This window comes from Calypte anna, chromosome 8 (genome assembly GCF_003957555.1).
Source record: "Calypte anna isolate BGI_N300 chromosome 8, bCalAnn1_v1.p, whole genome shotgun sequence".
NCBI classification, from domain to species: domain Eukaryota; kingdom Metazoa; phylum Chordata; class Aves; order Apodiformes; family Trochilidae; genus Calypte; species Calypte anna.
Genome location: NC_044254.1, coordinates 12,185,478 through 12,209,783, shown reverse-complemented (window position 1 = coordinate 12,209,783; position 24,306 = coordinate 12,185,478). Strand labels below are relative to the sequence as shown.

Below are 24,306 nucleotides of genomic sequence, written 5' to 3'. Positions count from 1 at the left end.
TCCTTACTTACTATTTTCCTTTTTAAAAATATTAAATTGATGTATCTGTAAATATTTTCCATTCTAATCTTTGTTTTAAAATGTATGCAAACTGAAATACTCAATTAAAAAAAATTCTCATTCAGATTTTTTTTCTTTTTTCTTTTAAAATCATTGGGTTTTATCCACTCAGTTCAGGTTATTAGAGATTATTCAGACTTAGTAATCCTGAGTAACTGGCTTTTAACAATTTTAATAAAGATGGTAAATATCCTTCACAATTAGTGAGTGCTTGGATTCATACTTAATTTTAGCCTTCACAGCAAGTTCTTTCTCTAGCTAATGTTCTATGATTCTATGCATAACATTCTTGTGAAATGGTAGCATTTTGCTCTTTCATCAGTTTTAGAATGTCTCAGATCTGAAACGTGTTTGCAAGTGTGAGTCTATATGTAAAGATGTATTTATTGATATGGATGTTCTCATGTCTTACCTGTAGGATACATCACTTGCTGAGGTAAACTCACTAAGTCCTTCAATGCCAATATCCCCCTCATCAATGATAAACCAATATAAATTTGAAGATGAACCACAATTAAGAGATCTCTTCATTACTGTAGATGACCCTGAAAGCCACATTACAGCCATTGAAACATTTATTACATACAGAGTAGTCACAAAGGTAAGCATCTACTCCTGCCTACCATGGCTTACATTGGTAACAGCAGTAGCATTTTCACTCTACTTGCACACCGTTCTCTGGGAAAATACTACATTTACTCTGATTTTGCCATGAGTTACAGATCCCTAAAGCTGTGCAGTATATTCTGAAAATACTCAGCGTAAGTCTGCACACATAGATCCTTAGGTTTTTTATGCTGAGAAAGATAATACTTTTTAACAGCCAAATTAGTTCTGTATGAGAATAACATTTCCTGTTACCTTCTTCCACAGAAGTATGAAACAGCAAAGCCTGATTTGGTTCAAAGACTCTGTATTAGTCCAAGTATTGATGACTTACAGATCACTTGCAGGCTATCAGTCTTCCGTCTTGCATAAATATTACCAGTTACAAAAGTCTTCCAATTCCATTCTTTTGTAATTACAGTGTCCTATTGTAATTACAGTGTTCGCTATTACACAGACATTTGTTTCCCGTTTACACTTGAGTGTGAAACAATTTCTGGGGAAAGTGCCACAAGTCTGTAATGTTAGGAAACAACTAAGTGTGTTTTTAGCCATCCTGAATACAAAGTATTTACTGGAAATAAGGAAAAAAATCAGTCTTGTGAGACACGCTAGCTCTTCTGGGATTACCAGCAAATATTCTGCAGGCTGTATTTTGAGAATTGCACTGTTAATTTATTTTGAGTTCTTTTAAAAAGATTAATTTAAAAGCAAATTTTCAAATGGGAATTATTCATCCTTAAATAAAATATTAAAGATTAGGATGAGAGCTATCTTTGTTAGGTTATTAAAAATAACTTTCACTTTAGGCATGATTTTGTAGACAATAGAACATTATTTTCTTCAGGCAAGTATAGAAGGCTCTAAGGTGGATTGCTTTTGCTTTATCTGTTCTTTCTTATCATATTTAATTTGAAGTGCTGGTTGTTGATGATAGAGTAATATCATTACTCCCATATACCTTGAAAAATTTTTATTCAACCCTCAAAAATGTTTAGATTGCAAAAGTGTGTTTAAAGGCTTGCTTGCATTGCATTATAAATCTCTGTACAGCAATGAATGCTAAATAGCATACATTACTTTAATGAAAACATAGCTCTTTGTGGCTTGGTTCAAGAAGACAGAGCAGCGATAAAATAAATCTTACAATCTGATCTTTTGCAACACTGTAATAAGAATTTTTCTAGGCATTAGAAGTTTGTTGGCAAGTTCTAACAAAGGGCTACAAAACTATTTGATAATGGCACACAATCTGTGAAGCAGCTCAGGAAGCATTACTTCTATAATAAACTGAAGTTTTCATGTTTTGAATGTGGGGATTATTGACTTGTGTCAGCAGGTCCCAAGGACATATGTCAACTATTTGGTGCTTTTTTCAGAATGCTTAAAAATGGACTTTCCTCACTTGTACATTACTAATCCCTTTAAAAGGAGTGCCCTAAAAATAACAAACTTAACTGTGATCACTAGAGGAAAAATGGCAATGGCACACTAAAATAATGATTGAAATCTTTTGGAAGCACTGTGTGCCAATTATTTTAAGTCACTTTGTGTACATTTTAGTGCTTGCTTTTCTTTTTTTTTTTTTTTAATAGTAACTGATTTCTTGCTAAAGTGTGATGTGTTTTATCACCTAAAGCAGTTGATCATTGCACTTAAAAAAACAGCAAGCAAATAACACAGGCCATATGGCATCATCTGTGCACTGTATCCTGCCTTCAAGAACTCAGTTCCCCCCAAAATCTAAAACTTTTTTTTTATTTTTACTTTTTTTTTTTTCCTGGTATTCTCACCTGGGCCTGTTTTTCTTGCCTCTGGTTTGCAGACATCTCGTGGTGAATTTGACTCTAGTGAATATGAAGTTCGAAGACGGTATCAGGATTTCCTTTGGTTGAAGAGCAAACTTGAAGAAGCACATCCAACACTGATTATTCCTGTTCGTTTGCTAAAACTTAAGTTATTTCTGTTTCTTTATCAGATGACTACAGTTTTATATAGAGATGTTTGAGGTCTTTCTTCAGTTTCTGAAATCTCACCAACGTTAAACCAACCTAGTTTCTGTAGCTTTATACATGTGATAATTAAAAATCCCATAAAGGTATTTCTTATTTTTGTAATAGTACCATTTGCATTAATTTATGTTCTTCTTTCTTGTTACAGAATCTTTTTAGACCACTGTTGAATGTGATAACTTTGTAACAAGTTGGCTTTTGCATAGTGGGTTCTATAGGGTCTATCTCTGGTTTTTATTAAGTAAAAGAACTAATACCCTTAATATATGCAAATTATAGAACATATTTTTATATTTTTCCCTTAGCCATTGCCTGAAAAGTTCATAATGAAAGGAATGGTGGAACGATTCAGTGATGAATTCATTGAGACACGAAGAAAAGCTTTACATAAATTTTTGAACCGTATTGCTGATCATCCAACTTTAACTTTTAATGATGACTTCAAAATTTTTCTTACTGCACAGGCCTGGGTAAAATGACTTTATTTTTGTTTGCAGTTATGTGAAACCATGTCTTGTGTTAGTAGAGTACATCAGTTCAGTATTCAATATTGTCCTTCCATGGCTTGTTACAGAGGCGTCAGAAGGCAGCAGTGTGTTTATGGGATGCTCATCCCCCAAGAGAATATTTTCTTATGTGCTTTTGGTAATCATGCATGTGGCCATGTATGTTGCTGCACCTTCCAAAGTAGTTTGTTTTGCTTCACTTTGGATTTCTGTGGCAGATTCACAATATTTCAACATTGCATGCTTTTTGCTATACATGTGAGTTACTAAGATTATATAAAAAGTAGTATTTTAAATTAATTACTGTTTTGGCATGGCACTGTCTTGGTCATCTGCTTTTATTATAAGTTATAGTAGTCTCATAAAAGAAAAATACAGCCTTTGAATTTCCTGTTGCATTTTTGCAAGGTAAGTTGAGCTAAAAATCAGAGTTTTGTACTCAGGAAAGCCTTCCTCTGAACTTCAGCAGGGGTTAGGTTAATGCAGCAACATATAGAAAAGAGTTGGGGAAAAAAATAGATGCATTATTTTTTACAGTAGGAATATTACTTGCTTTTTTCAATTACTTACTTCAGCAATCATTGCTTCTGCTTTCCTGTTCAAAAGGCTAAGTTGCAAACTAGCTAATGCACACAAAGGAATGAAAGGGCAAAGGTTCTCTGCCATCTTCAATCACTCTTGTGAGAGTGTGATATATGACATGCTTATGTTTGCCCAGAAAGGCTTAGATAATAAATGCACTTGACAGATACGGTTCTGACTCTGATAATTTTAAAGTAAGATTTATATACAGACATACTGCGTTACATAGTTTTGTTGTTGTTGGGTTTTTTTTGTCATTGTTGGCTTTTGTTCACTTGTTTTTAAAGGAAAAAGAAAAACTTTAAATATGCAATATTTTCAGAAAATTTTAAAAAGTACATGGAAGTAAACATGGCTTGTTCTGTCTGTAGGAACTCTCCTCACACAAGAAACAGGGTCCTGGTTTGCTAAGCAGGATGGGACAGACCGTCAGAGCTGTAGCATCCTCAGTAAGGGGAGGAGTTAAAAATCGTCCTGAAATGTTTACAGAAATGAACAATTACATGGAAACATTTAGTCAGAAAATTATTGTACTAGACAAAATAGCTCATAGAATTTATAAGGAAGAAAGGGGTAAGTAGAAAACAAGTATCAGTTTTATTGATTTAAGAAATTAATATATTGGGGAAAGTTCTCATTGTGCCAGGCAAAACACTCTTTCCTGCAAGCAGGGGAAAGGGAGATTTGTGTTCATACTGTGCTTTTTGTAATGGTTTTTGTTTTGGCAGACCTTCAAGTTAGCTTGAAAAACTTGTTAGTAGGAAGGGTTTTAAGGTGTTTGAACCACTTGGTAAGAACTTCGAAAGAAATGTAGCAAGTATGGTTATCTTGTTACTTGTGCTTTCTGGAACACAGCATGACCTTTTGTACTTTCAGTGGAATGCAAATCATCAAAGTTTTCTATGCTCCTTACTGGCATAATGCTTTCTAGATACCAGATCTGGTGGGGTTTTTTTGGGTTTTTTATGTTTTTGGTTGGTGGTGAGGTTCTTTTGTTTGGTTGGTTTTTGGTTTTTTGTGGTTTTTTGGCTTTTGTTTGCTTTTTTGTTTGCTTTTTGTTTTTTGTTTGTTTGTTTGTTTTTGTTTAATTCTGAACCTTGTTTTCAGTGTTAACCAAGTAGATTTTGTTTTTATATATAGCTTTACTGTTGGCCATAATTTCTGTCATGGGAAACTGTATCTGTTAGATATTTATTAAGAAGGATGATTCAATCTCATTTTTTTCTTTTAAGTAACAGCAGTTTGCACACCTACTTGGAATGCTAAATTACTGACTTTCTGAGGTTGACCCTCATCTCAGACTATGCCTGTTCAGTAGAATTTCCATTAGTCAGCCCTTGAGGGATTTTATTGTCTATATAATATAATCTGAAGAGGTACACTGTGTTCTTAATAACTGAGCTCTTGTGCTTTATTGTGCAGTACCAGATCTCAGCATATCCTCACTAAATTTGAGAGGTCTTATAAAAGAAAATACATCTTGGTGACAATTGTACATTTCAATGGGAATAGCTGGCTGAGGTCTGTAGGTTCAAGGCATAAGTGTCAAGATATTTCTTGGAAAAACTTATGATTTTTTACATGCTCCCAAATGCTGTAAGTTATATCTTCTTTCTAGATTTTCCAAATAGCACTTGTCAGAACACTTGTGTGCAAGCTTCACTGTTGTGCCTATCAACTGTTGATAGATGTTATACAAAGAACATTCCTGCATACAGGAGGCTAACATGGGATTAATTACATCTTCCATGGAAGTTTTTTTTTGTTTGTTTAATTGACCTCAAAGTAAGCATTACAGTCTTCATGGCAAATGTCTGCTTTTCATCTTTTCTTGGACATTTCGCCATTGTAAGTTCAGTGGTGATGAAAATGTGTTTTAAATATATTCACAGTACCCTGCTGTGAACATGCAGTTTCCAGGTGATATCCAGCCTTCCCCAAATTTAGCTCTACCAAATGGCACAGTGAATTCTGGACCTTCTGTCTGCTTACAGATTAACAGTTGGTCGAGAGACATAAGAAAAATAATTCACTGGGTAACCTTGCATTTAGATTAATAACAAGCACTAAAAGAGATAACACATGCAAAACTAGAATAAGCTTGTTGTGTCTCCTGAAGCTTTTGAGACATACCAAGGCTGCTAGTTTTAACTAAAAAGGTTTTGAAGTTTTAGTGTAGCAGAGGAATTCAGGGCAGTAGAAGCAAGTCAGACTGACTGTTGCCTAGGACTGCTATAGCTCCTGTCCTTCCTTAAGCAGACCATGTGAAGGAGCCGAGGTCACTGGGTGATCTGAATGCAGCTTTTTATGTCTACTTACTGGGGCATTTTGCTGAGAGATTTCTAGGATCTCTTTAGTTCCAATACATTATTGATTAATTTACTCATAAGGAATGAACTGCAGTTTACTTATCTTGCCATTTCAGCAAATTTAAACATTAGCTTTAATCTCTTGCTCTGATCACAGTCAATAGAGGGTTGCAATTAGTTTCATTTAGACATCTATTCATGAACAAAAGAGTAATATGTGTGTATGTTCCTGTTAAAGAGTATTTTAATGAAATGAAGGAATACGGCCCCATCCACACACTGTGGTCAGCCTCAGAAGAAGATATAGCAGACTCCCTCAAAGGTGTTGCCAGCTGCATCGACAAGTGCTGCAGGGCTACGGAGAAGCGCATGGCAGGGCTCTCAGAACACCTGCTGCCCATTTTACATGAATACGTTCTCTACAGTGAAATTCTGATGGTAAGGTTTCCTTTAGTATTGCTTATGGCTGTATTTAAAGTTTGGCTTAGGCCAGTGGTAAACTCTAGAAGACAAATTCTAACTGATGAAAATGATTTTGCAGTCCTTCTATTCACTATTGTTCCTAAATGTGCACAACATAGGATAGCTGTGTATTAGCAGGGATCCAGTTGGTCACGGTTCCCTTGCTAATCAGGCAAGAGGTCCCCCTTCCAGATAAGAAGAGCTTGGTAGTTTTCAATGGCAGCTCCTTGGCAGCTGTGCTGAGGAGTGTCTGGTTTTGCCATCTTCAGAGAGGCTGGCATTGTAGCAGAGGTAAGAACACAGAACAGTCTGGAGACCAGCAGCTGAGAAAGGCCTCCTCTGAAACTGCTGAAATATGAGCTCATTGGGTAACAGATTGTGGGGGGTAAAAGGGGTGGAGAGGTTTTTCCCTTTCTAGGAGCTGTTCCTAAACTGTTTTTCTTTCTGCAGAACAGCAGGGAACTTCCAGTCCCTGTGTCATTATATAAACACGTTAGTCTTTACCATTAGCTGATGCTCTCAGTTCCCTTTATGTACATGTTTTTCTTACACTTGGAGAGAATGTAAAAAATCTGACTACAGAGCTGATAAACCAGTGCAGATGGATAGTTAACATAATTAAGTAACTGAATTCAGCATGTTGTAATTCCCACACTGCTGCCTCTGGAAAGCAGAAAATGTGTACAACCCCCTCTTTGTCTAGGTTTTGAGCAACACAAGCTGCAGTCTCTGTGCCTGCCTTACCACTGAGAGCCCAGCTCCTACTCTCGTGATTGCTCTAACACACTGCTAGAGGCCAAGGCTAGAGCAAGACCTAAGTTAACCCAACCTTTGCAGGCACTGTGCAGGGTTTTGCCACTTTCTTGGTAAGGGTTTAGCTGCCAAGACAATAAGAATGCTGCAATGGCTGCTGTCTTTAAGACAGGAATCACTGAAAGAGCTACAGAATGTTGTGTATCTCACAGGTCCTGTTATTATTACACACAGCTCTGAAGATAATTTTAGATTACCAGCAGGTCTTCCCCCAAGCTTTCCAAACTTATTTTTCAGAATGTCTAAGTCTGTTACCCATGAGCCATCCTAGCCTTCAGGCTACTGAAGAGATGCTGCCTGCCCATTGCTTTCTAGCCCGCAGGCTGGCTTACCTTTCTCAGCTGTTCTCTGCTCCAGAGCAGTGAGAAATTTGTGTGGACAAACCCCAGAGTGGCTACCTGACTGTTGCCCACTGCAATTTTTTTGCAGTGTTCTTGATGCAACACTTGTAACACAGAATTAAGCTGCCGTGGGGTCATATCCAGAGGGAAATCTTCCTCCACTATCTCATTCCTGTTCTGCAACTGTTCCTTTCTTTTCCTTCACCATGGATTTTTATTTTTCCTACAGCTTACTTCCCTCAAACAGTTTGGAGAGGGAACTGCTATTCACACTAAAAATACAAAAGGGGAAGTCACACACAATACAGCCTGCTTTCAGAGATGTGTTTAACATCTCATCACAGGAACCTTTATGTGGTGCTGCTAAGATTAGGTGCAAATGTGCAGAAGAAGGTGTGGTCAGTAAAACACAGTCCCTCTATTTGCCATTAGAAGTCAGCACTTGTATATGGTTGTAACAAATTAATACCAAAATAATTTGGTTTATCTTGTAAATTAAGTAGTATTTGTGTTAAAAGTTGCCAAATAGTAATTAAAACTGTTTTAAAGAAGCAAAGAAAATAGTAAGGAGAAAACATTTGTAATACAAAGGAAAGCTGTTCCAGACATATTTGTTTTGCTTCTACGCTTGCACTAAACATTTATTAAACATTCTGTATTTATATTACCAAAATATATTCTCAGCTATTGAAAAAAATTTATGAGAATTAGTATGTATTGCTAATCTATTATGCAAAATAGTCCAAAGTTTACCATTATTTTCTAGTCAGTACCTGTCCAAAAACAAACACTGGAAAATTATTTGAAAATCAGCCTCCTAAATTGTTCTGTTGTGTTTGTGAAAGTGGCAAGATTGCAAAGGTGACTCAGTCAAATAAGACAGCTAGAGAAGGCAGAGCTGCTTGTGCCCGGTGCTGTTTCAGCATGCCCTGTACTGAAAACCTCTTTAGTATATGCAGAAGCAGCAGTAAAACCAGTTGTGGTAAGGTAATGTAAAAGAAGGTTTGAGACTTGTAAGCACACCTGAGTGCACATTTACAGATGAGGAAAACAAGGAAAAGAGAAATTTGCAAGGATTTGTCAAGGCCACAGGGCAAATAAGTATCATAAATGGAAATTTAATCTGTAATAGCATTCCTGTTTTATAATTCAACAAGTAATGTTCCTTCTCCTTTCTAATTATTTTTTTTACATTATGCTAAAACTCCAATACCTGATAGGACAGTTTTAAAGGAGATAGTAATTTACATTTGCTGTAAATAAGAATGTGTATCAATGTTAGAACATCTGTCATTTTTATGACAAGTTTATCTGATTTTACTGAATTGCAGTTGTCACAAAATAATATTGAACGTTAAAGTCACATTTTCAATAATGCCTGGTTTACCATTTTCAGTCCTTTTATATACTTCATATGTAACTTTTACTCAGGATACTTTTGTTCATGAGATTTCACAAACTCATGTTTCTGTTTTAAAACAGGAATATTCAGTAAGTTGAACTGGTACTAAGTAAACAAATGTTGCAGTTTCCTCATACACCCAGCAACCATACTGTATAAAGCAGACTTTAGATTTAATAAGATTCTTGAAAAACAGGTAAGATAAAATACAGGTTTTGAAAAATAAGCCTTCATGATTTTAAGATATTTTTTTGAGAAGAGTCCATGTATCATGTCAAAATTATTAAATGGCATCACTCTACGATCTTGCTCAATTTATTAAATAACCAAGTTGATAGATGGTTTTCTAAATACATGGCTAAAATGTGGTGTGGTCTACTTCTCTTTTTTTCTCTTCTATATTAAGGGTGTTTTGAAAAGGAGAGATCAAATTCAAAGTGAGTTCGAATCCAAAGTTGACATTTTAGCCAATAAAAAGACGGAAAAGGATCCGGTGAGTATTGCAGAAAACTGAAATCTTCCAGGCTTCATTCCCTGAAGAAAACATGTCCCTTGAATTCATGCTTTGTGACTGGATGGTGTCTCTGTAATTCTCACACTTTCTTTGAAAAGGCTTGGTCTCAGTAGCTATGTATGCCAGGCAATGGCCTGAGAAAGCTGCAGGACTTCAGTAGATAGGCTGCTGGAACAAAGGTTCATAGTGGGCGACCACTGTCTTTTGTCAACACAGACTGTACTGCAGCTTCTTTTTAGCATTTCTGGTTACTTCCACACTGGGAGTTAAAAGAAAGGAATACTTGCTGCCTCTTGTAGCTGCTGCTTCATTGATGTAGGAGAGAAAGGAGGTGGTTAGAATGAGCAAATCTTTTAGTTAAACTTATCTAAAATAGAAAGTTCTGCATTCTACTCTTTCAGTTTTCTCTCTTTTCTGTCTGGACCAAGGGATTTTTTTTTCCACTTCCAGTATAACACCTTCATTCATTCTAGTGAAGTCAGGATGTAACTGGTAGCCCATCAGCCATGGCTGCTGACTCTCAAAGGTATCAGCAAGGCTCAACGGGCCAATGTATCAAAAGGAACTTCTGGGATGGGCATTTGCATTTTTTATTTGTTGATTGTTTAATTCTCCAGCCTAAATAATGTCGTTTCAGCACAATGTTAACACAAAGTGTTATGCTGTGTAAATAACAGATAAAAATTACTATATAATAACCACTTTTAAGTACATCAAAGGAGAATATCCTTGACATTTCAGCTACTTTTTATTAGTTGTCATAATTAGCTTTCATGTAAAGATGAGCTGTTTAGATAGTTTTAGGTACTTGGAATGAATATTTTTATTTAATTTCTTGTCACTGAGCTGAATAAATAAGAGTGTATTACCACTGTTACCTACAGTGTCTGAGGTGTATTTTGTAAGTTTGTATCTGTATCTGTATAATGTAGTGAGACATTAAGTAAGTATCTCTGTGGTGTTTTTTTCCCTAAATATAAATTGTTTACTTATATTGTCCCCCATATGGCCTTTGTGTTCTTTAATCCATTTTTGTTCTGCTTCCTGTGCTGTGCTTCTTGTCCTTTGTCCTTAGTTTATGTCTAAATTTGAAGCTCTGATAAAATGCATTAGGATGGTGAGTTGGAGAAGTCCCCTGGGCTAGGAGCATAGGTAGCAATGACAGGTCCCAGTCTTCTGCTGGCTGCAGGCCATCATATTCCCGTGCTGCCTTGTCAGGGCACTGGCAGAGCTGCTGTGAGCACCTCCCATGGCCTGCCCATGCCCCCAGCCCCCTGCTCCAGGGCTGCTCCATGTGCTGGCAGCATGCAATATTTGCATTGCATGTAAAAGCGCAAATATATATGAAGAGTGACCCTTATGGATCCCTGCCAACTTGACATAACTCTGTGATTGTATGACTTCAGTAATTTATTCTGGCAAAAAGTGATATTACAGGTTATCACATAAGTTACTTGTATGCAGTCACTTGTATTAATTTTCTCATTCTGGCTTTTCTTTAATCAGTACTTCCCATTTGGGGGGTTTGCTGGCGACCGGCTGAAAACTGCTGCATTTGCACAGAGCAGTTCAGCCATGAATTGCAATTTTGTGCTACTTGTTTATCAGCTAGACTTATTGCTGTTCACCACAGGGGAAGAACATTGCTGGAAAGGATGTATTTCAGAATGTATATCTGTTATTATCTGATGGAGTCCTCAGTCAAGGTGTATGTGCTCTCTTTTGCTGAACTGCTACAGACAAAAAGGGATATTTTTCCTTTAGCACAGTATTGATCCTACCAAGCTGATTTAATATTGACAATGGCTTACTCCATAATGAGATGGTTTTACTTGCTTCCAGGAAAATTCTGAGATCAGTTTGTTCAAGCTGGTCTTTTTTCAGTTTCTGTGTTTCCAAAACTGTGTTTACTGCTTGCTGAAAGCTTTTGGGTAGTGTGTTTACCCAGGTGCTGAGATCTTTATCTTTCCAGCCCTGCCATTTCTTGCTCATTTCAAAAAATCCCAAGAGCCTGATTCCCCTTGTGGTATCATGAGAGCAGTAAACCAGATGTCTGTTAGTCTAATTTGATAATAAAACTCTGTGTTTTCTAGCAGAGTGGCAGCTGTATCCTGAAGAATTTTTTCTTAATTAGAAATTGAAGGCTATTTCTATTAAGATTAGTTTAGCCACAGAGAATGCTGTACTGCTATTTTTAACTGTCCAGGTAACTTTTAAATGTTTGCTTAGCTTTTTACCATGTTTTAATTTTTATTATGTGTTGAAATAATTCACCTTTCTAACGAGACTGACTTGTGTTGAGCACTCAGTTTTGCTCTATTTGCATATTTCTAGTTCTAAGTAGAGCTCATGTAGCTTCTATGATCTCATAGACATCTGATTGAACTTGTCAGTGCAATCTAGTAGCCAGAAATTCTGCTGACGAGTGGCATGAACTAACCCTAACTCTCATCTCATTTGAAATACTTTTCCACCACGGATAAATAATCTCAAACTGTCATTAGAGCTCATAAAAGGCTGTGAATTCTTTAGTATTGGTCATGACAAACATTAAATGATTTAAAAAACAGGAGGTTATATAGAAGGAGAATACAAAGCATCCCCAAGGTCAGTGCAGCTGAAACAGGCTGTAACTGCAAATTAAACCTTATGAGATGTCAGGCTCATTGGCTGGGAAGAAAAAAACAAATGTTTTCTTGAGCTGTGCTTCTGCCAAGAGGCTTTTAGAAAGCTAGTTGTGATGCTGCTGAAAACCAAAACCATGTCTACTACTTCAAAGCTCAATGCACAAAGAAAGCAGTTGCTCAGGTGGTGAAAGTTTTGAAGACTGTGATTCTGGATGCAGGCTCTGACAGATATTTTGGAGGACTTCTGTGTCTCCCTGCTTACCTAGACCTTTCTTAACTCCAGAGTTCTGGCTTTGCAGATGTTGGAGTTTGTTGCTCCATCCCTCCCATGCTCCAACCTGAAGGCATGCACAGCAATGCTACTGCATCCCTCTGTGATTTGGGGTTTTTAACAGTTTTTGTACTGCCACTATTGCCAATAGTAATTCTGACAAAAAAGTGGGTATGAAGCACTCTGACAGAACCAGATAAGCATTAAATGCTAACTTAAAGGTTCTAGTATCCAAGCTTGAAACTGATAACTAGAGATGAGATGTTCAGTGCTGAATATGTTTTATCTCCAGGCTAAAAAGGGTTAGCACTGAGCTGTAGGATTAATTCACATATCAAATAGAAATTTATGTTATTTTGCATAGTTGGATAGTATAAAATGTACCACTTACCAGATAATTTGGCTATTGGGACAAGTCCCTTTGGCTACAGGTCACACTACTCATGTCTGGTAGTGCTCTGCCCTGACAGTGTCTGGCTTCCTGTCCAGTGGTCCAGTGTCTGATGAGCACTGTGCTTTCCTTCTCTGGGGATCACTGTTGTGAAAAATAATTCATCACAATAGCTGCCTCAGTGAGATCCATGTGAGGAAATGTATTCAGAATCATATTTCATTTGCAAGATAAATGTTAACAATTTACACCTTGTAAATGAGAAACACAGTTGGTAGAGTTTTTGTTGAGACCAAGGTTCTTCTTTGATTTCTGTTGTCATGGCTGAAGAGGCTGGCATTCATGTTTCTTTTCAGTTGTGAAACAGTAGTTCTTAAGCCTCTCTACCTCAGATGGCAAAGCATGGCATAATGCTGTCTTTAGACCTTAAGTCCAACCCTTTCCTTGCTACAACATAGTTCCTTTTGGACTCTAGAGGATGATGTTTAAACCACGCATCCAGGCATGGATGTTAGAACAGTCTTCCTGTCCGCATCATGTTGTGACTCCATCATGGAAAAAATTTATAGCTCTAGAAAAGGCAAGACAAAAACTCCCCTGTAAAATAAATTTCTTCAATATATGAAGGATAATGTAAGGGCAAGCTGCTTCATCCAGGACTTTGAAGTCAGAAAAATTCTTTATGGTTGTAGCCTAGTTCATTCCCATATAAGGAATTTTTTCTTTCAAAACCAGAAAATTGATTCAATTGCTTTTCCTGTTCTAAGAAATCTAAAAATATTCACTGTTTTGAGTATTTTGTGTGAATTCATTTTTGCTATTTGAAGAAAAAGCACTTAACTTGGGATGTGCCCAGGGTACCAAATCCAGCTGCCTGTAATTCCTTAAAGGAAAAGAGGTATATAAAGGTAAAGGTACAAAGGAATTTTGTTCTTGATTAATAACCAGTCATTCATTAAACTAGAAGTGTGACGAGGAAAATCGGTGTAGAACAAAAGTTAACTAAAAATGTTTATTCATCAATTTATCATGGAATGTGGAGAAAATCCCTTCAGATAAATTTTTCAGTTTTACTAGATAAGGAACTTTTGGCTACTTAAAGAGTGGAAGGATTCTAGCAAGTCAAACTGATTTGTTATCTGTGGTTTGTGCATTAAGGACTGGGCCATTTTGGTCAGTGCTGTTTAGTTCATGTCTGATGGCAGCAGGGTTTCCAGCTGTTGCACTGTAATAGTCCTCTCAGCATGGTTCAAGCTAGAGGCTGCACACCAAGGCATCGTGCATCCTGCTCTGCCAACAGCATAAGCATTCCTTGAAAATACTGGAAGTTATTTCTGTAATCCTGAAGTTCAAATCAATGAAAGCACCAGCTCTGCAAAGAGCACGAGGAGCTATCCAGCCATATAGGGCTGTTGTATAAGAAAAAAAAAACATTTGCCTGACAGCAGAATACAACGAAAAAGAGGAAGGTGTACAGAACCCGAATTGCAATGAAAACAATACAAGGAGATGAACATTTTGAGTATGATGTTCCTCGTTGGTGGTGTTTCTGCCTGACCTCCCTCTTGCATCAAGACAGCTATGTGAGGTCCTAGCAGCTGAATGGCATGGCAGCAGCAGATGCACCTCATTTTCTGAAGTGCTAGCCAGAACTGACACAGCTGAATAGCAAGTGACAAGAGACAACAAAATTAACATCAAAAATTATTGAGAAGTCTAGAAGAGTCGTTAAAGAGGGGGCCTCTGTACACTTAACTCATTCTCATTAGCTAAAAAGTAATTTTGTGCATCTACAGTAATTAGAAGAAAATAGAATCAGTAGAGTAGCCCTCAAAGTTTCTGATCCTGGATCACCGTGTAAGAGTTTATTGTCTGCAGAAGTCCTTTGGTTTAATTTTTTTCTCTGGTTCTGTGTTTCTCCTTACATGATCACAAAGAGGTGAGCTCCATAAGGAAAGATGGCAAGGTGACAGGTGGCAAATCAGAAAGTTTGAGTTTTTGATTTCTGTTGTCCTTCCCATTCTGGTTTCTCCTGAGGTTATTAAAGGTTCTGTCAGAGTTTTCTCATTTTTTCTGGCCAAATCTAATTTGAATAGTTGATTAGGCTTCAGTGTAGCCCTCTGTATTTTCAATTTCAATGTTTCACTGTCAAATGCTAGTGAAGAGGTACCAGAGTCTGTAACTTCTCAGTCAGTAAAAATATCTTCAATAACACTTTAATTCTGGTCTAGCATTTCTTTTATTAATATTTCAGAAATTGTACTGAGTTATTAATGAAGAAAAAAAAAACCCAAATTTATCCCTGGAGGATTATTTTCTGTGCTAAGTAAAATAATAGCCTTGGTTCTGCAGTTCTGCTTCTCTGCACTACAGTCACGTATTTCAATCACTGTTGTCATTTGCTGATTTTACTAATATTTACAGTGGTGATTCTTCTAATATTTTTTCATGTTTACAATTCCTTTTTAGTTCGCAGAAGAGATTGGGAAACTTGAAGACAAAGTTGAATGTGCCAATAATGCTCTGAAAGTGGATTGGGACAGGTGGAAGCAAAACATGAAGTGTGATATGAGATCAATGTTCACTAATATGGCTGAGAGTAATCTCCGTTATTATGAAGAGGTAAAACCCTGCCCTATAGCAATGTTATTTTTTCATTTATTATGTCAGTGGAAAAGGCCATGGGTTTTTTGTAAAGAGAATTTTTTTCATTTTAGCTCAAACTTGTGTTAACTTCAGTTTTGGCAAGAAGAGGGAGGTAGTTATCTTTAATTTGACATGCTTCATGCAAAACAAATTTTTTTGTTCCATAGTGGTTGATCCTGAGTTCCTAATCAACAGAGGGCACTCTTGTTTTACTAACCACAACAAGTTGGAACATATTTTTTGGTTCAATGTCAGCTGCTGTATTTCAGTTTATGGCAACCTTTTGCTGTAATTGCATGAAGAAGCCCTCTGGAAAGCTCAAACTTGTGTAAATGAACTTGTATGAGGAAAATGTTCAAATATAATTCCATTTTAGACAGCAGATTCAGGAAGTCCTCCTTGTTATTTCTCTAAGGAATTGTCTTTAAAAGAGTCAGACTTTGCAAGGATAAAGAATAACAATACAAAACTTTAAGCAGTTAATATAAAAGCTTATTGCACTTTTCTAAAAAAATACATATTCTCAAAGATTATAACAATAATAAATTCAATCTTTTTATAACTGAAACTTGCTGCTTCAGAAATAAAGGAAAGTTGTTAAAATTAGATTTTTATCTTCACCTTTTCAACTCAAATGCCATGGTAAGGCTTCCACTTCAAAAGAATATATACTAAGAAAAAGAGCTTGAAAACACATAGCAAAATATGTTAAGCCTTATTAAAGTTTCTGCAAATATGTTCATGCATGATGTTCCTCATAGATGGTTTTCTATGCAAGGCAATCATATTCTTGATTGAAGTGTGCTTTTTGAGAATATCCCAGATGTCTTGAATATTTTAAAATTTCTCCTTATTTGGGCAAAAGAAACTACACTAAGCCATCTACTGATTTTAAATTAGTAATTTTCTCAGATATATACTGACATCTGTAGCTTCCAATACTGTATTTTGAACTTTTTATGGATTTCCCACTAGCCAATGACACTGTCCTGGTTTTACAAATCATTTTCTTAAAACATAATTGAAAAGACAGAGCTCTTGATCATCAACTCTAATTAATTAGCATTTGGTCTGTGAGATCCAGGGCCATTGATGATCTGTTGCTACATATTAGGATCAAAATATTTTATGAAAACAGGCAGCAATCTTTTGGCATTCTTTCACATTTTCTTCAGTTATTAATTATTTATGACTTTTGTATCAGTAATATGTTTGTTAAAATTATACTAAATATATTGGAATATTTTGTTAATGAATGGTTAGCTAAACTAAATCACAACAATAATTCTTTGACTCTCTTTCTTGTCTAGAAATTAATTTTGCCAAATTAGAATTGAAATGATAATGAATAAATGAATGATAAAGCTTGGTACTGTACATGAAATGACTATTATTAAGTCACAAACTGTAGAAAATTGTTCAGCTACCTCTATAACTGCCAGTGGCTCTTCTTAAATAGCCTCTGAATTACTGTAGAGATTGGATTATACTAAAACATTCCTTTTTTTTTGAATATTGAAATTTACATAAGATGTTTTTGCTGTTACATCTCAGTAGATCTAGATTTTAGGAAGAATATCTTACCTTAATGCAGTGGATATGATAATAGGAAACACTGCCAACTGTATCACTCCTTGTTTGCAAAATGAGGGCTTAACCAGTTTTTTTGTTTCCTCAGAAAATCATTATCTTAATCCTGACATTCAAGGGAATTCGATAAAAATATTATGAGATTGGAAGTTTTGATCTAAAATATGCCCATTTATTTCAGACCTGTGGTTAATGCTAGTTGTTAATTACTGGAGAAGTGATCACTGTCAGAGGCCCTTATGTTACAAACTACAGGTGTGTGATGCACTCCTGAAAACAGCAGACACAGAAGCCCTGCCATCTGCTTTCACTGTTTGGAAGTGAAACTTGAGGAAGGGAATCTTAGAGACCAGACAGTCAGACTATAATTTTTATGCTTTTAGTAGAAAAGAAAATCCTACCTGAAAAATAATGGTTTGACTCTCACTCATAAAACTCATGCACAAATATAGTGCCTGTGAAAGTCTTTTTGACTTTTTCAGTCATTACTTGCCTCACTGACATTCTTTCACATGTCAAAAGTTAAATTATATATTCATACTTATGATGCACCATTTGAAGCCTTATGAAGCCTTTTCTTGCTTTAGCATCCCTCATCTCATTATTTGCCTTTTTTTTCCCCCTGTATCATGTCCTGTGCATGCTCCTGAGGCATGGATGCCATGGATAGATTAAGTTGCCCAGCTCTTCTGTCCATTTCCTATGAGAAATCATCTCCAGCTTTCTAACTTTGTCACTACCTGCTTCTTCTTTCCAGTTTCCCCCCTCACCCCAATTCAACTCCTATCCTTGCTTTTCCACAAGCAGTATCCCATTTCCTTCTCTACACCAGCATTTCACTGTGCTCCTCATTATTCCCTAGTCTTGCTGACTTTTTCAGATGCACAACCTAACCAGGAATCATTCCTGTTAGTGGCCATTCTTTGCATCCCTTAAATTTCTGAGAACTACAGAGTAATGAGAGATGGACATCTCTTGTTTTCTTTGGCTTCGTAGAGAATCCAGTTCTTTAAGAATGTATAAAACAAAAGCCAGTGTGATCAAGTACAGCATGGCAGTGTGTCCAAGTACACTAGAATGTCTAAAATGTTATTTTCTCTTCATCACAATAGGAGTAAGGAAAATGAATTTACATTTGTTTGGATTCTTACTAAATTGTAGTTGCCTAAGGATTCTGCTGTCACCTTGTTGAGCATCAATTAGTGAGGATAAAAGAGTATGTCTCCCTTAAGCCAAATTAATGTTCATGTTACATGAAGTGCAACTTTAAAGTGTTGGTTATAATTATATTTCCCTTGATTTACTAATTCAAAATGAGCAGCCTTTCAGTTTATTGACTATCTATATTTAACGTACATGAATTATAAGTGTTCCTTTGTTTCTACACCTGTGGAATCAACGAGCTCTGTGTCTCTCAATGTCTTTGGAAACAAAGACACTAATTAAAGCTCAGTGTTGAAGATTTACAGGGTGTTCCTTTGGAGGTCTGTAAGAATGACTCATTCCTGTGGTAATGTACAAGCTGTGTTATAATCCATTGAAATATAATGTCATTCAATAGCCAAGAATTACCATAACTCCAATCATTTGGTATTCCTGTAGGTGGTCTCAATAGTTCATAGAGTTCTCTACTTCCTTTTCTCTGCTTCTGGAAAGGAGTTGAATATATGCTTAAGTCACTCTCTATGCCACAAAGGCTTAAAGTCAATAACATACCTATTACTCTTGACAATGCAGCTGACATACTACTTACTATACACAGTTTTTTTCATTAAGAAACTGAAATATTAACAATAAATAAGTCTTACAAAATTTCTCAGGAAATATCTTCTTTTATATGAAAACTGGGACTGCATACACCATTTATCTGAACTTTGAGTTAAATAAATACCCTGAAAACAGCATTTCCTAAGTGAAGACTTTTGCCATAAGCTATTCAAGCCATGGTATTTGCTGCACCCAACTACAATGAAGTATCTAAAATCCCTCTGTTACTGCTTTGGATATTATGCAAAATTATGCAAAATATGCTAGCATTCATGCTGCTTGAACTTACAGCTCTCTAACTGCCTTACATTTCTAGTGAATGATTTCAGAACTCTGCCATTAAATAGGTAGGCTTAATCAAATTACATTGAAGAGCCTAAGTCTTGGTATTACTGCATAGCTTTGTGCAAGCAGACGAGTGGGAGGATCTGATAGCCATGAATAATGTTAAAGTATAAACTCAGTCGACAAAATGAAGAAGACACACAGAATGGCCAGAGTTGGGGGAATCCATGATTATTCAAGGGCATAGAACCAGGCATACTCATAAAATTATGGGTGACAAAAGTAACAAGAAAAAGCAAACAGAAGTCAGCGATGATTTTTGTCTCTGAAGAAATAAAAAAGTAGAAGACATGGTCTGCAAGAAAATGTCAGAGGTTAAAACAGCTGAATGACCTAAGAGATCACAAAATAAAATCATATGGGAGCTTATTCTGAATTCGTTTCTTTGACCACAGTGAAACTGGTGCTACCATGAACAGTGACCTGCAAATGTTGCAAACTGATTTTTTATTTTAAAGGTCTTTTTGACCTTTTGTATAAAGCCTTTAAGACTTGATTATTAGATTCGCCCCTGCTTCATGTGACACTGGGGCAGCTGAGTCTATCTTGGATGCTTGAGCTGGAAGGTGGCAGCTTGATTTTAAAATGTCAGTGAGGGAGCTTCTAGCAATTTGTCTTCACTGAGGCACTCAGACTCAGATTTCTGTTTGCTAGAGCTCAGCTTGGATTACAGTCCTAGAAAGCTGCAAGGCACATCTGTTTTCCTAGGCTTGTTCTAGGTGTGGGACAAGAAATAATTGCTTCATCTTGGAGTTTTTTGTTGGGGATGACTGATGGTTTTTTTTATGAACCACAGTTTAATTAATACCATATAACTCCTTGTTTTGTAATTCTGTAATTTCAATAATGTGATTTAAAATACATGCATCAGCACTGGCTGGAATGTGACACTGTCTTTCTGTTATCTGCACAGCATGAGTCAAACTGCACATGTTAAAATGCAACCACAAGATGTTGCTTATCCAGATAGCTAAAATCATAGAATGGTTTGGGTTGGGAGGGAGCTTAAAAATAATCTATTTCCAGTCCCCCTGCTATGAATCTGCTGAAATCTTTCCAGTCAAAATGAAAAACTTTTCTTTTGTTTCATTTACACGTTATTCAGTTTTTAATTTATGCTCGCTTATATAACTAATACACATTTTCCAAAATCTTGGAGCAATAGTGGTTCATTTCACTGTCAGACATCACAGTGCTGCTACAGCTGACAAGTTGTATAATTAACCATACAAAAAAAAAAAAACAAAGCTGGGTCTCTGAGCCTTAGGCTCAAGCTTTTTATATTGTGAAGCATGAACTGCATAAATGACATTTTATTAGTGATGTATACTTCAACATTATTATAGAATTTTTTTACTTCATTCTCCTGGTATGTTGAAAATGGAGATCTAAATAGAAGATCAGTCAGCTTTCACAAAGGAGACAGAAAGGAGAAAAACCAAACCCAGGAAATTAAATGTGCATGCAGAGAATTGAAATTCATAGTCCAATTTCTTGTAAAAGCCTGGCAGAAGACATAAAAAAGCCTAAATCCACAAAATGAAATAGCAAGAGCTTAAATAAGGATACTTTAAGTAAGATATTCTGATTACTACGGAAGGTCACACATCTGTTCTGCACTATCATTTTTAGGAAAAAAAAACAGCAAAAAGGTTTTCATATAATACATCTGCATATCAAACTAAAAAGGAGATACAAGACTAGAACGTGTAGTAGAGATGATATCAGCATGGTTTGGCTTCACAAACGAAGATTTCAGAAGGGCTCTCCCCATGCTTGCTGCAAGCACTGATGGCTGCAAAGGCCATTGGGATCAGGCACAGCAGAAAGTATCTTGTGAATAGGGGTAATAACAGAAGCAGTGTCATGTGTGTTTCTGTTCCAGTTCCCTAATCTCTATGATTGATACCTTCAAAATACCATCTTTTATGGCATTTTCTAGAATAGAAGCTGAGAATCAAGAGTGTTGCTTGTGTCTGAGACACAAATAAATTAATAGTTTCTTAGTGCAAGGAAACAAAAACTATCCTGCACAGAAATAGTGAATCCCACCATTCTTCCTACAAGTATTTTAAAGAAATTTTTATCACTGAAGTGAATGAGAGTTCAAAGATGTATCCAGCCATGTGGGAGTTTTTGAAAATCATATGAAATTTTTTAAGTTCTCAGGAACTGCTAAGGTAGAAGATGATCGATGTGCATGAGCAGCTGCCCTAACTTTTTGATACATGACCAAATGTCTAGTTAAATGCATCGCTACAGAGGCCTCTAGGGCAAACAACAAATCTCATCTATTTTTCTACAGATTTTACTGGATAGAGTGGGCTTTGGGAGTCAGAGGGAAGTTGCTGTAATGATGAAGAAGTAATGGTTTTGCCCTAATGAATCTTTTTGATCAATTTATGCCTGAACAACAAAGTAGGTCACCAAAATAAACTAAATTATGCTTGAAATAGTAAAAAAAAAATCAGGAAATCATTTATGGTTTTGGAAAAGAGTAAACTGTGTCAATACCAGCAAGCATCTTACTACAGCAAAGATAACAGCTTTTTTTATCTGATTAAGCTGCAAAGGTTTAACAGGATTAGTTTGACATGAGAAAATAAATTAGAGGCTATGCTTTAAAACAAAGACTCATCCATGCACAAGAAAAATCATATTTTTCCAACGCCAAATCTAATTAAATATCATCCTACCTTACGAAAAAAGCCCCAGTCATCCTGCATTTATTAGAGTGCCTCATGATCAGTGGGAAACCAAACTCAGGTATTTTTGCTAGATTTATAATGTCGAACTAATCTTTGGATTGGACTGCAAAATCTAGCCACATATTCTAGTGGGTTTTTTTGTTGGGACTGGTTAAAAAAAGTCTCTGCTGAGAAAAATAATAGTGTTTTTTTTTTTCTTTGAGGCTGGAAATATCCTAGAGACTACAGTAAACACATGAGAAACATACAAGGAAAAAATTAGTAAATGTTTAATTGCTATTGCTGTTTGAAGCCAGAGTTCAATATTGCCTGGTTAGGAACACTTCAGACATGATAGCTAAAAAACAATACCAGCATCATCACCACTAACTTTGTCTCTTGTTTTGGTTTTAGTAATGCTGCATCTTTAGGGCTCTGCAGAATATCTATACCTAACCTAATAAAAATACTTTCAGTGACAATCAGCTTTCTCAGATGTAAGCTCCACCCCATGGACAATTTGTGATTTCATCCGTCAGGGAGATACCTCTATGGGACAAAGGTGCGCTGCTTCAGACAGCAGTGTCACACCTAAGGCACGTGAAAAAGGAATAAAATAAATGGTGTGGTGTTAACAAATGCTTAATTGAAGAACTCTGCTCTGTAAAATAAAAAATCAGTGCTATTTACTTCAGAAATTGGAGCAAATTTTGAAATTTTAAAAATTAAAACCTTTTCACGTTGTTTCAGAAAATCCCCCCTATTTTAGCAATGCACTTGAGGAATTATGTCAATATTTGGGTGTCAGTATGGTGTAATGTCAATATTTTATTGGAAAATTTTAATTTCCAGGGTTTTTTTTTATAACACCAAAACATAAAACTTATTCCATTAATTTGCCTGCCCTGTTCTAATGACAGACTTGAAACAGTAGAATGCTGGTACTTTGGGTAATGAATATTAGAATGCATGGGTTATCTAGTGATAGTCTTGCCATGACTTCCAACACTAATCTATGATTTAGAATGGTTTGCCAAGCTGCCCAAACTCATTTAAGACAAACTGGGAAAAAAAAAAGAAAAAAAAGAAAAAAAAAAAAAAGAAAAAAAAAAAGTTTGTACAATTATGAATACGTTTTTCCATGTGGAGAAAAATTACATTTTCCTACCTCCTGTCTTTCTCTTCCCATTTCTTTCCTTTTTACTCCATGGAAAAATGAACTATCTGTGTGCTTAGAAAAAAAATTGTCTTAATCTAACCAGGAAGGAAAATTGAGTATACATAGGAATACAGAGAGATTACAAGGGAACTGTGCCTGACAGTGTGCTTTCTATATGGAAAAGATCTTTCCCTGTAACTAAAGGGAGAGATTAAAGAAGAGCATAATTAATGTTAGCGTCTTCCATGCTAAGACATACATTACACTGCTCACACTGTGCACTTGGCATTATGTAAAAATGACCTTTACAGCTCACTTAGCATGCTGGCTAATGTTTTGCATATCACTGAGCTGCCTAGGAAACCGTATTTTGCTCTTACTGTAGTCTCAAGGAAGGAGCTTGTGATAATGTGTGTGTATTCTGGTTTCTGTTGGTTTGGGTTTTTTCCCTCTTTTTCTCCCTGTATGCAAGTTTTACAGAAATCTATCTGCTTTATTCATATGTATCTGTGTTGATTTTTTTAAAAGTGCCTTGCAACATGGGAGTCCTTCCTAGCATCTCAGACAGTGGATCCTCATGTGGAAGAAGATTCTGAAGATAGGCCTTGAATAGTATCTCTGCTCAATTTGCCTTTTCCAAGTAGTTTTTCACAACCAAAGAAGTGCTTTACACAAGATCAGATACATTATTAAATTTAACTGTTTAAAGTCAATGAAATGCAGGAAACCAGCTTATTGAAAGCTCAGGTATCTAGTCCTGAAATACATTTGGGAACATGCTATATATTGCTTTATATTGCTTAGCTATGACTTTACATATTTTTATGTGAGTCTTTGCATACAGTTGTTTTCATAAATACTTCAAAATTTGGAAATAAAGTATTTTAAATATGTAAAATAGCTCCATTTTAATAAAAAGTTTAATATGGAAAGCTTGTGTTCATTCTGTATCCTCGTCTTTAAGATGTATTTTGGAATTTTAGTGTGCATGTTGTATTGTCTTTTTTGAATAATTTCATGTACTTGTAAAATTCATTATCTTAGTCATCGAGGAGCTCTATAAGATTATTTTAATAGATTGCAGTAATCACCAAATGGCAATGTGGTATGGAAAAATGCCAAATATATTCTGTGAGATTGACATTGCTTTACAGTACTGTTAATTCAGTTTTCAGTGTGCAGTATTTACATGTCCATTAAGCATCTTCCATTTGAC

The 24,306-nt window shown here is 36.0% G+C and overlaps 1 protein-coding gene across 1 annotated transcript in view; it reads left to right on the top strand.

Annotated features, from left to right (window-relative positions):
• Nucleotides 1–23,962, top strand: part of SNX7 (sorting nexin 7) — a 29,342-nt gene extending 5,380 nt beyond the window's left edge. The window contains exons 2-9 of the mRNA XM_030455122.1: nt 479–661; nt 2,492–2,602; nt 2,984–3,148; nt 4,138–4,339; nt 6,314–6,513; nt 9,500–9,586; nt 15,366–15,518; nt 23,619–23,962. Coding sequence (XP_030310982.1) covers nt 479–661; nt 2,492–2,602; nt 2,984–3,148; nt 4,138–4,339; nt 6,314–6,513; nt 9,500–9,586; nt 15,366–15,518; nt 23,619–23,699 — 1,182 coding nt within the window. The 3' untranslated portion in view covers nt 23,700–23,962. The remainder of the gene's footprint in view (nt 1–478; nt 662–2,491; nt 2,603–2,983; nt 3,149–4,137; nt 4,340–6,313; nt 6,514–9,499; nt 9,587–15,365; nt 15,519–23,618) is intronic.
• The last annotated feature ends 344 nt before the right edge of the window (nt 23,963–24,306 follow it).